Source organism: Coenobita brevimanus, chromosome 11 (genome assembly GCF_032717465.1).
Source record: "Coenobita brevimanus isolate Jiangsu-jjx chromosome 11, ASM3271746v2, whole genome shotgun sequence".
Lineage (NCBI taxonomy): Eukaryota > Metazoa > Arthropoda > Malacostraca > Decapoda > Coenobitidae > Coenobita > Coenobita brevimanus.
The window spans coordinates 5,188,312-5,201,721 of record NC_136964.1 but is presented as its reverse complement, the minus strand read 5'-3'; the positions used below and the strand labels follow the sequence as shown (position 1 = coordinate 5,201,721).

General features: G+C 42.1%; 1 protein-coding gene across 1 annotated transcript in view; it reads right to left on the bottom strand.

The window, feature by feature from the left end:
* Positions 1 to 13,410, bottom strand: part of LOC145410757 (uncharacterized) — an 83,595-nt gene that overhangs the window by 39,584 nt on the left and 30,601 nt on the right. The window contains exons 5-9 of the mRNA XM_080280863.1: positions 8,691 to 8,784; positions 5,111 to 5,259; positions 2,557 to 2,806; positions 2,109 to 2,200; positions 213 to 215 (exon numbers count right to left, since the gene is read on the bottom strand). Of these exons, the coding sequence (XP_080136989.1) occupies positions 213 to 215; positions 2,109 to 2,200; positions 2,557 to 2,806; positions 5,111 to 5,259; positions 8,691 to 8,784 (588 nt within the window). The remainder of the gene's footprint in view (positions 1 to 212; positions 216 to 2,108; positions 2,201 to 2,556; positions 2,807 to 5,110; positions 5,260 to 8,690; positions 8,785 to 13,410) is intronic.

Sequence of the window (13,410 nt, the reverse complement as noted above, 5' to 3'; positions counted from 1 at the left end):
GCAAAGGGTGGCCACAGACAAAACGCCTCCAAGTCACTCTGTCACTCACCATTTGACTCCCCTCCCCCCAACTCACCCCCCCCCTCATATACCTCTCAACTCCATCCCTCCACCTCATCCTCGGTCTACCCCTCCCTCTCCCTCCCTCCACCTCACCTACATACACCCTCTTAGTCAGTCTTTCATTCTCCATTCTCTCCACATGTCCAAACCACCTCAGTGTATTTCTCCTAATCTTTTCAACCACATCCACATCTACCCCACAACGTTCTTTCACTTCTTCATTCGTCAACCTGTCCCTCCACGTCACTCCACATGCTCCTCTCAAGTAACTCATTTCCACTGCTCTCACTCTTGACTTGTTCCCCTCTTGCAATGTCCACGCCTCGCTTCCATACGTCAGGGTAGGGATCACAATACCATCATGCAGCGACTTCTTAACTTCCATACTCACCTCCCTATTTCTCATCACTGCTTTCAGTGTACCGACAACCTTTCTTCCCTGCTGTACCCTTTCACGTACTTCATCCCCCAAAGTTCCATCCTTACTCATCACACTACCCAAGTACTTGAATGCACTCACTTTCTCCATATCCTCACCATCCAACCTCACTGCACACTCTGTGACTTCATTCCTCTCAAACACCATAACTTTACTTTTGTTTACATTAACTTTCAGCTTCCTCCTCCTACACACTGTCCCAAATTCATTCACCAAACCTTGCAACTCCCATTCATCTTCACTCAACAATACTGTATCATCAGCAAACAGCAACACCGGAAGCTTCCAAATCTCACCCTCATTCATTAGGGCCACCCCCACATCCACTGCCCTACCTTGTACTTCCTTTACAACCCCATCCATATATACATTAAACAGCCATGGAGACATTACACACCCCTGTTTCAGTCCCACATTGAGATCAAAGAACTCACTCAGCTCACCATCCACTCGCACTGTAGCCCTAGCTCCCTCGTACATACTCTTCACAGCACTCAACAATTTCCCCTCCACTCCATATATTCTTAATACCTTCCACATACCTTGCCTATCTATTCTGTCATAAGCTTTCTCCAAGTCCATGAAGGCAGCATACACTTTCCTTCCCTTCTCTAGATACTTCTCCACTAAACATCTTAGAACAAATATCTGATCTACACACCCTTTTCCCTTCCTAAAGCCCCCTTGTTCTTCTCCGACTAGCTCCTCTGTCATATGCCTAACCCTATCAATGAGTATTCTACCATATATTTTACCAGTCACACTAAGAAGGCAAATACCCCTATGGTTACCACATACTTCCCTCTCCTCTGTTCCTTTATATAAAGGAACAATTATACCTGATTTCCAGTCCTCTGGAACCCTTCCCTCTTCCCAAGCCAATCTACACAACTTCCATATCCACTCCACAACAATCTCACCCCCATACCTAAGCATTTCACCACACACTCCATCAATTCCTGGGGCCTTTCCCAGCTTAATCTTCTTCATCGCTTCCACTACTTCGTCTAACATCAAAACAGTTAAAACCATGCATAAAAAAAAAAAAAGATCCTTTGATAATATCACACGTTATTATGTATCCACCTCTGTTTTTCTGTCTGTTTGTTTGTCCACGAGATACCTAAAAATTTTATTGATGGTTTTCTATGACATGTTGTGGATATGTGGGTCATGGGCCAAGGAAAAGTTGCTTAAATTTTGGTGATGATCTGAGTTGTCGAGTACAGGCGTTGGAGGAGGTATGCGCTCTCAGTGTTGTATTCTTTTTGTTATTGCGGCTCATGACACACATTGTAATTAACCCAATGGACTACAAACATCTGGCCACTTCAGATAGATCTGTATATCTATCTACCTATATACTTAGGCTGCTTCCCCCAGAGGAAGGGAAGTAGCCGAGACAGGACGACACACTCCCAATTTACTCACACACACACACACACACACACACACACACACACACACACACACACACACACACACACACACACACACACACACACACACACACACACACACACACACACACACACACACACACACACACACACACACACACACACACACACACACACACACACACACACACACATCAATAACTCACTTGGATTGGGGTCATAGGTGGCTGAGTAAAGATATAACTTGGTGTCCTCGTCTATTATCACCTCTTGCCAGTAGCGATTTCTCCATTCTATTCTGGAACAGGAAGCTTCACCAGTTATCTCTCACATATGCATAAAAAATCAAGCACATTTTATAATTCACGTCTGCATTTTTTTCAATGAGAGAAGGTACATAATATAAACACTAAGACCTATGTAAACATTGCATAGTTTCTGTCATGCATCCCTCCCTTGTAATCACTAAAGCATATGGTCATTTGGATTTTCCCTCTTCACCCATTAGTATCCCTCTCTATCCATTACATCCATTACTGTTTATGTGCATTAATAAAAACAAGCCATTACTCAGACTTAAGTAGTATCATTAGTTCAATAGACAGCTTGCCCAACGAAGAAGAAAGTTGTAATATTGCTAATGCCATTACCTACCCAGAGAGCGTAGGTATGAGGCTACAGGATTTACTACTGCTAGCGTTGTAGATGAAGTGAACGGGGATGTTTGGGTGATGCTTGAACAAGTGGTCTTTGGTGGTGATGTTGAGCCAGTCTAGGTGCTTGTCCAGCTGGACTACCGTCTTCTGGGCTACTCTGGTCCTCATCACTAGACGACACTTGCACTCCGTCGGTACAGCCTGACTTGTGTTGACGTAATTCAGCTGCCTCTGGTCTGAACACATCCCTTATTGATAAACAATAATATAGTGAAATATGGTAATCTCTTTTTTTATAAGTTACAGTTACATGAAGTTCTGAAAGCGATCTCATTCAGGGATTATGCATAACTGAACCCAGCGTTTAGAACTAGCATATTTTTAGTGTGGGATGGGCTATATTCTCCTTGGTAATCATTCCTTTTAGATACAAGGTTTGTTTATATAACCTTTTCTCCTAAGGTGGCCCCATAGCCAGGATAAAATCTTGAGATAAAAGTAAATAGGAGAAAAAAAATACCGTCCTTTATCCAGTATGGCATAATTGCTGAATCAGTGTAGTTCACCAGTGATTCCAAGTCACCGCAGCGGGTGCAAGAACAACAATTCATTCCCGTATATGTCTCTAAGCTTAAATGTCGGGGAGTTTATTTCATTCCCGTATATGTCACCTGAAGCTCAATTGTCGGTGAGTTTATTTCATTCCTGTATATGTCTCTAAGCTTAAATTTCGAGTTTATTTCATTCCCACATATGTCTCTTGAAGCTTAAATTCGGGTGGTTTCTCAAATGCAGCACACGATTGACGTGTGGATCGACGTTTGTAAGCACGCAGTTTAGGGGGAGGTGGTGGCCGCATCGGAAGAGAGGTGGCCTAGCATCCCAGTGCACGCGGGTTCGATCCTCGGCTGGAGAGAGGAACAGTTTAAGGATCTGAATTTCTTTAAAACAGACTTTCCTGATCTACCATAAGACCAACCAACATGCCAGAAAACATCCCCGCAAATACCAATACACCAGCCCTATATGACAGCCCTAGCATGTACTCAATATAAAAGGTGAGTGTTAGTTCTGACGTGGTGACATGATTGCTGGGCCTCAGGGAAAGGGCTCTGAAGTCTATTCCCAGAGCCAGACACTTACTGGATTTGTCGTGTGACCAGAAAGGACACTCACGTCAGATAAGAAACTCCCTAACACCTTTTCCTTACCAGTTTATACATGTGTCACTTTAATATTTTCTTTAATTTTTATCTATCTTTATACGGTATAGCCAGACGCCTTAATCCAGTAATGGGTGGCCACAAACAAATTGCCTCCATGTCGCCCTGTCTGCTGCCTATTTGCTGCCATCCCTCTAGCTTACATCTCCCCTCTCTCATATACCTCTCCAATCCGTCCCTCTATCTCATCCTCGGCCTCCCCCTCCTGCTCCCCCCTTCCACATCCATCTTTATTTTATGCAATTTAGGTCAATATTACAAAGGAATGATTATGCTACAAGAGACTAGTAAGATGCGACATGAAAATAAATCACTAAAGAAAAGGTGTTACTGAAGTTCCTCACCCTATGAAAATGAGGGCCAATGAGTCTGGTTTAACTCCTTTGGAGGCAAGGGTAAGGAAGCTATTTCATCCCACCGCTGCCACCAAATATCTCGTAGCTGCAGCCGAGTCGTCTCCAAAAATGTTAGATTGTAGGGTTGTTGTAGGAGAGAATTTTCAAGTTAGTCTTGTCGTGGATGGCAGGAGAAAGATGAAGATAAGTCTGGGGTTTGATTGCAGTTTTATTCTCAAGGGACTTATCTTGACAAAAGTTATACTAAGGCGAGGGTGGTTTATGCTGGCTAACCCCGTACCCTCTACTCCTGCCTTTTCCACAGTGCCTCTCCTGTTTCCTATCGCGTCCCAACCCCTTCTGACCAGTCTCTCCAATTTGCCCCTGATACTAGTGGTTGGGTCATGTGTGTGGCCACGTATGGTGATTTCCATCAGGTGTGTTGTATGACTTTCCATGACGTATATTGTGTTGTGTGAGACAATCCCTTACTTGAGTCTCCACTGCTGTTTCCTCAACCTCTCTCAAATTTAGGCACGATTTCCTCAAACCTCCATGTTACCTATTAACAGCATATTAGTGTCTCTAGCTGTTATGTACTGTGTTATGACGTTTTATTCCTCTACATCAGGGAGCTTCCTCAACCACATCTATTATTTCCCAAAGTTATGTCTTTTCCTCCCTGGACTTATTGTTGTCGGTTATGGAGCTCCCTAACGCCTTTTCCTTAGCAACTCATTTTGCTTAGTACACCCGACTCTCCTATTCTTTGTTAAATAAATCATTCAAACATCGCCATACTATGCATAACTGACGAAGAAAATGATATCAGCCAGCCATTTCCAGATATACTGTAAATCGCTAAGGAAGAGGTGTTAGGGAGCTTCCTTACTTTATCAAAATAAGGGCCTTAACCTCTGGGCAAAGTGAGGCAAAAGATCAGTGAGGTGTAATAAATAAAATAAGTCGCTGAGATAAAGGTGTTCGTACTCACCCTGACTTGTATTGTTGCTAGTGTGATCCCAGTGGAGGACTTGGTACTTGGTCAAGAGATGCATTAATGACGCCTTCCCGTGCAATTGCAAACACACAATGACTGCAATGATGGCCGAATTGATCAACACCAAACTCAGCAACAGCACTCTGAAGACACAAAGTGGAGATGAGCCATTGCAAGTGGAAATGTTGGGTGGGAGAGAGACACAAGTTGCAATTTGATTTCTCTCTCTCTCTCTCTTTCTCTCTCTCTCTCTCTCTTTGAGACACGGGACTTTGAAGATAGGTTGTGTGTAGCCCCAAAAGTTAGAGAAAATAAAGAATTGAAAACTTAACTGGATCTGTGTAGCTCCAAAAGTTAAAGAAAGTAAAGAAATCAAGACTTAATGGGTTATGTGTAGCCTAAAATATAGAGAAAATAAAGAATTGAAGATTTAATGGTTTCTGTGTAGGCCCAAAAGTTAGAGAAAAAAAATCAAGCCTTAATGGGTTCTGTGTAGCCCAAAGGTTTAGAGAAAATAAGGAATTGAAGATGTAATGTGTTCTGTGTAGCCTAAAATGTAGAGAAAATAAAGAATTGAAGACTGAATTGGTTCTGTGTAGCCCGAAAAGTTAGAGAAATGAAAGAAATCAAGACTTAATGGGTTATGTGTAGCCTAAAATGTAGAGAAAATAAAGGATTGGAGACTTAATTGTTTCTGTGTAGCCTAAAGCGTTAAAGGAAGTAAAGAATTGAAGATTTAATGGGTTCTGTGTAGCCCCAAAAGATAAAGAAAATAAAGAAATCTAGCTCTAACCTGTCTCTCTCTCCCACCAACATTTCCACAAAGCGTAGTACAGGAATCAGTAATATTTCTTCACATTTATTTCAAGCGGGTTAATGCTTAAGATTAAAATTACTGTCGCCTTACACTCGCCAAGAAGTCAGTATTCATGTCAGTTGAGGAGGCTCCCTTTCACCTCTTCCTAAGCGATATAGCTGGTTACTATCCTAACACCTCTTCCCTCTCGATTTATTTTTGGATATAGTTGGTTAGTACACATTTTTACATTATGTATGCAGAGTATGGCGATATTGGAAGGGTCTACGTAACACAGAAGAGTACAGTAAGATTTAATAAGCAAAATAAATGGTTTTGGGAGAGGGAGGGGGAGACCGAGGATGAGATGAAACGATGACGTGAGGGGATACGTGAGACAGAGCAGTACCTTGAAATGGTTTGGCCATGTGGAGAGGATGGAGAATGAGAGACTGACTAGAAGAGTGTACGTGAGTGAGGTGGAGGGGGAGACGAAGAAGGGGAGATCAAGGATGAGATGGAGGGATGGGGTGGAGAGGATGGAGAAAGAGAAACTGGCTAGAAGAGTATATGAGAGTGAGGTGGAGGGGGGAGACGGAGGAGACCAAGGATGAGATGGAGGAATGAAGCAGATTGATATAATTGAAAAAGGTGTGTGAGTTGGAGGGAGGGCAGCCAAAGCAGAGGATAAGGCGACGTGGAGATGATTTGTTTGTGGCCACCTCTTACGGTACTAGTGCATCTCGAAGTAGATAGTTAGAGAGGCAGATAGGCTATCAATCTACGTATGGTCACATGTCTTTTTCTACAGTACAAAGAGCATCACCATAAGAGACGTTATAATTCCGTAAGGGGTGGCCGCAAACAAATCGCCTCCTTGTCGTCCTGTCCCCTGCCATATGACTGCCCTCACTCCAGTTCACACCACCATCTCTCGTATACCTCTCTATAGGCATTAATACAGTCATAGCACAATAGGTAATAAACAAGCAAGGCAACTCATGGAAGCCAGCAAGCCACGTGAAGGAAGCGTGCTAAACATCATACACACACACACACACACACACACACACACACACACACACACACCCACACACACACACACACACACACACACGTCATCCAGCAGGAGGCCAGGCAGTAATGCATACCCAGAAATCAGGTGTAAGAGTCAGAAAAAGTAGTAGATTAGAAGACAAGGAGGCAGAAGGATATTGGAGAGAGCTGAGAGAGGCAGCCAGTAAGAGATTAGCTGTCACTCTGATAATTCGTCAAACAAGTGCAGGGGTAGGCAGTGCACAAATATAACTGTGTCACAATAAAACCTTTTAAACCCCAGGGTGTCTCTACCTCACCTTCATTTACAAGATAGACAGAGGAGAGAGTGAGACAGAGAAAGACCTACCTTGATATATAGGCTATAATCTCCACGCTATCCAACGCCTCACGATTTTACATTGGCAGCAGCCCATACTGGTGACAAAGGTGCCTTGCCAATCAGTAACTATATTCTCTACCTCCTAAGCTATGACTACTGTCTACATTTGGCAGCAGCTGTAATGTACCTATTGACAGTGGTGGCATCTGCCTATCTAGATACCTACAGTACAATACTGTACGACCCCGACATCTCCACCCCATCCCTCCATCTCATCCTTGGTCTCCCCCTCCCCCCTCTACCTCTTCCCCTCACTCATACACTCTTCTGGTCAGTCGCTCAATCCCCATCCTCTCCACTTCATCCTTGCATCTCATCCTTGGTCTTCCCTTCCCCCTCAATCCCTCCACCTCACTCACAATCTTCAAGTCAGTCTCTCAATCCCCATACCTGGCCAAACCAACTCTCAGTGTTATCCTTAAAGCTCTCAACCACATGTATTACTGAGGACTCAAATATCGATCCACTGCCTAACGATAAATAGCATGACGGTGAGCAATGACTTCTGAAACTTAGCCATGTTATCCTCGAAATCCGTCAAACTTTTCAGAATCTTGTGTAAAAGTTTGGTAATTCTTCGACCCAAAGGACTTCAAGCCTCATGCACGACATGTTTTTCACTCCGCTAAGTTCTTTTAATTTAACCTGGGCCAGATTTTAGTTTTTTCTTTTTATAGATTATTTCACATAGCTCAGAGGCAAAAAATAAAGAAAAAAGAAAAAGGATGGTACTGAAAATCTACTCGTTCCATAGCACTTCTTCGTGACTAGCATCATCGTATTAATTTATTGTAACAACTTAGGATTAAAGACAGTGAGAGGGCTAATTTAAGCCAAGTTAGAGTAAAAAGCTGTAGTGTACATCCTTGCAACAGCACTTCTTCGTGACTAGCATCATAGTGTCAGTCTATTGTTGCAGGTCAACATTCAAGATGAAGGACAGTTTTAGGACAAGTTAGAGTAAAAAGGGTATATGGCTGTACATCCTTTCAACAGCACTTCTTCGTGACTAGGATCATATTCAAGTGTTAATGTGTTGTTGCAGATCAGCATTCAAGAAACAGACAGGGTAATTTTAGGCCAAGTAACAGTAAAAGAAATAAACAAAAAGTACAGGGACGGAACAGGAACCAAGACTCCAGGGCTCGTATTTACGTACCCCTAACACCCTTCCCTAAGCGACTCATTTTGCTTGTTACACCTGTCATATTCTGTGATAAAAACATCCTTTTAATATCGCCACACTCTACATATATAGCATAACGTACAGGAGTATATTAACCAGCCAAATGCACAAATAAATCGCTAGGGAAGAGGTGTTAGGGGGCCTCCTTACCTACGAGAACACGGGCCCAGCTGGTACCCCTGACACCAGGTTTTTGTGACCCACCTGAAGCTTAATTCTCTTCCTGCCATCCTGCCTCTCACAGACACCTGAAAAATTAAAGAAACACGTAAAAGCCAGATCATGTATAGCGCTCCTCTCGTGTGTTCTGGGGACGGCTTAGCGTTATCAGGGTCTAACTTGCAACATTTATTCATTTCTTACGCCCAATGCCACACCTGCGTCCACACCAGCAGACTGCACCGTTCCCGTAATCCGTAATATTTCCGTAAGTAGTTCATTTTGACTCCAGTTCGATGACTTATACTTTATTATTATTATTATTATTTTTTTTTTCTTTCTGCGGGAAGACAATATTTCTTTATTTAGGGTAGAGATTGACAACTACTCTACCACTACTCCTTTACTCTACCACTCTATTCTACTTTGCTCTAACCTGGTCCTTTTGCAGCTTATCTTACGAAGCTTAGTGGCAGGGAAGGGCAGTGGGATGGCTTGATATCGTTTCCATAGCACATCTTCGTGACTGGCACCGTAATCTACAATTGGCTTCCTGTTACAACTCCTCATTCAAGATGGAAGGATGGCAAATTTAGGCCAAGTTAGAATAAAAGGAACATAGTGAAGGAATGAAGGGTATTGTAGGTGTCCAAACGTCTTCACTTAGGGATTTAACCTGCCCCTGCCACGTTAGCATTCTGTTGTATGTCACTGTTGGAAAGTTTAACAATATAAAAACGACAAAAACAACACAGAAGGGACTGTTAAGGGGTAATATACAAAATAAATTGCTTAGTAAGAGGTGCTAGGAATACATATATACCATTTTTTTTTTCTTGAATAATAGAACAGAGGTAGGAAAAATCTATCTATCTATAGCCCGACGCCCTAATCCGGCAAAAGGTGGCCGCAGACAAAACGCCCCCAAGTCGCTTTGTCACCCGCCATTTGACTGCTCTCCCCCCAACTCACTCCCCCCTCCCTCACACACCTCTCCACTCCAACCCTCCATCTGATCCTTAGCATCACCCCCCCCCCTCTCCCGCCTTCCACCTCACTCACACACACTCTTCATCCTCTCCACATGGCCAGTGGTAGTATGTAAAATAAATCGCATAGTAGGAGTTGCTAGGAATCCGTCCATACCACTTTTTTTTTTTTTTTTATAAATAACAGAACAGAGGTAGGAGAAATCAATGAAACAAAATATATAACTGAAAGATATTATTAACTCCAATATGCCTTTCAGTGGCATGTCTTCTCTGAGCTGACTATATTGTGACTAGTGAATAATATGGTGTGGCTGCGGTGGACTTGTGTGGTTATAGTTGTAATAAAATATTGAGGGTATTCTTCTGTCACGACAACAAATGTTAAAATTAAAGTAATAGAAGTCTCTTTTTATGAGTGGGGTATAAACTGACACCCAAACTCACCTATTAATATCTCCTTTATCCTACCTGGCTCCCCTTGATTTGGCCAAATCTAACAGGATACTTAGCTGGCTAAGTCGGATTGACAGATAATTTTTTTTTTTTTTTTTTACGCGAGGAAGAAGGAACCAAAGGCCATGAGCCCGCAGTAACAGTTCCCTCCAAGAGAAAAACATAATACAATAGAGAGCCAAATTCAAGATCCGATCATTTTGAGATGCCTGGACACACTGCGTTTGAAAGACTGGAGATCATAGGCAGCAGGAAATACAGACAGAGGGAGACAGTTCCAGAGCTGACCTGTTGCATAAATGAAAGACTGGGAGTAACGGTTAACTCTTGCATTAGAGAGTTGGACAGAAATGGGATGAGAGTTTGCTGCCAGACGGGTGCTACGAGCCCGTCGTAGAGGTGGAGGAATGCAAGCAGACAGTTCAGAGGAGCAGTGACCATTAAAGTAGCGATAGAAAAGAGATAAAGATGCAACAGTACGGCGAAGAGACAGAGGTTGAAGGGAGTCAGTAAGAGGAGGAGAGTTAATGAGACGAAAAGCCTTTGACTCCACCCTATTGAGAAGAGCTGTATGTGGGGAGCCTCCCCACACATGAGAGTTGTACTCCACACAGGGGCGGATAAAACCCCTGTATAAAGTCAACAATTGTGCAGGGGTAAAGAAAGAGCGGAGTCGGCTTAGCACACCCAATCTTGTGGTCTTGGTTTGGTTGCGTGGGTCAAATCCAAGCGTCCTTAAGTGCTGTATATACAGTGCTCTCCAGCTAGCTGGCTGACTTGAACTGGACTAAAAATGGTGTACCTCCTTCTCCTTCATTACCTCCGCCAACGAAGCTGGAGGAGGATATGTATTCACCTGTCTGTCTGTCTGTCTGTCTGTCTGTTGTCCAGACGATATCTCCAAAAGTCCTCAATGAATTTCAATTAAACTTTGTGGAAGGGTGGGTCACGGGCCAAAAAAGAATTGATTGAATTTTGAGGCAGATCCGGATCCGGATCCTGTCTCCACGGATCAGGATTCGGATCCTTTTTAGTGGCAACGGCATGAGTAGAGATATGAGCTCACTGAGTGCTTTCTAGATGGATTCAGAGATGCTAAATATTATTTAATTAAAATTACTTAAATACAATGAACTACTTCATGAAATTTACATGGAAGGTCTGACTTAACAAGTTAATTTCAGTTTTAAATAAAAACCAAAGCCAAGTATTCATTTTATCATCGTTAAGATATATAAGAGGTTCTTCCATTTTACAAGTCACCATATCACGCATGTGCAGTCATGTACATGGAATATTCCTATAATTATGGGAAATTTATACACCAATTTACATTATAATTGTCCATAAAAATTTAAACGCAGTAGCATTTAATTTATTAATAAAAAAGACTATTAACCACAAACTAGAGCAAATCCCTGAGTTATTACACTACTTTGAACCAGCACTGTACGTTCTCTGGTAAATTCCTCTGCTTTTTAACAAGGACAACTATGTTAAAAGGTGCGCATATACAGCTACACACAAGATACCTCCTTCTGAGGGAAATAGTTTGCACTGTAGTGAATATATTGTGAGGCTGTAGTGAGTAATATTGTGTGGTTGTGGTGAATTATATATTGTGGTTGTAGTGAATAGCAACAAAAAATCATAAAATGTATTAAGTTGTAGGTATGGCGTTGTGCCCCAAACCATCGGAACAAGGTGGAAGCAGTAAAACTACATGTAATCCCATCCCTACATTTATTTTGTTGATGTCTTAGTGTACTACGTGGCTAGGTTATAGTTATATTATTATCCATACATTCTTGGGTGTACTTATACTACACCATAATGATCTTTTTTTTTTTTTTTTTTTTTTTTTAATGTGACCGACTCTGGGCATAGGCTTCACAGCCTGCTTTCAAGGCCCAGTAGTCCTCCTACGTACCACACACCTCTATATGTCACCTCTTCGGCGCTAACACCCACCGTCCATATTGAATACATGCTAGGGCTGTCTCATACAGGACTGGTGTATTGGAATTAGCGGGGGTATTTTTACGACATGTCGGCGGGTCTTCTGGTAGATCAGTAAAGTCTGATTTTGTGAAATTCAAATCCTTAAACTGTTCCCTGCCTCAGCGGGATTTGAACCCGGGTCCGTCAGGACTGCAGGCCAACTCTCTACCGATTGAGCACAGAAAAATGTATGCATGGAATTACATGTCATTTTTCTGTCTTGACCTCGTTCCCAAGGTTTTGGGCCGCTGCCGTACCTACACCTTCATACATTTTATATGGTTTTACTAGTTCTTAAAAGCCTGTATGTAAGAAACCTCCGAAGGTTTTTCTAAGTCACTTAACACACGAGCGTCGTAGCGGTGAAGGGATTAATGAAGGCTGTGGCTAACCCGCTACTGTGTGAAAAGTCTCTCTTGAGCTGAATAAAATATTATGGAGAAAATACCAAGTAGCACTGAGAGACAACACCACCCACGCCTTGCGATACGTCCATTACCTATCTTTTGACTTAGGCCTGTGACCTTGACCTTTGACTTACTGTTCTCAAAACTGAACAGTTTAATATATTTCTGGCCCTAAATCGTTCCGCCCAGTTAAATCCGAGTTGAATAACGCTTTTGAAATTAAACTACCGAAGGTGTGACACTGTTCCGTAGTCTAAAATATTGACCGATTGATTTCAAAATTAAAGTATTTCATCCTTTCCTCACCCTTTACCTTTCTAGTGAGTGTTATCTAAAAAAAACTGCAAAAGTAGACCTGTTCCCGACCAGTTATCTCTGACCCTTTTCGGGCATCATTTATCGCTCTTCCGACACAGTGGATATGAAACCCATCGGTGAAAAAAAAAAAAAAAAAAAAAGGTGATCGCATTACAATTTACAAACAAGAGGGGTGTAAGAAAGAAGACGAAGACGAAGACGAAGGTGAAGATGATAGAGATGAAGAAAGAAAAAGGAGGAGGTGAAGGAGGAGGAGGAGGAGGAGGATGAATAAGAATAATAAGAAGAAAAATAAAAAAGAAGAAAAAGAAAAAAAGAAGAAGTAAAAGAAGAAGAAGAAGAAGAAGAAGAAGAAAGAAGAAGAAGAAAAGAAGAAGAAAAAGAAAAAGAAGAAGAAGATGGATGATGATGATGATGATGATGATGATGATGATGATGATAATGATGATGATGATGATGATGATGATAATGATGATGATGAGGAGGAGGAGGAATACAAAGGGAAAACAAAGGAAATCAAACAGCAACAGACCTAATGGTCGTT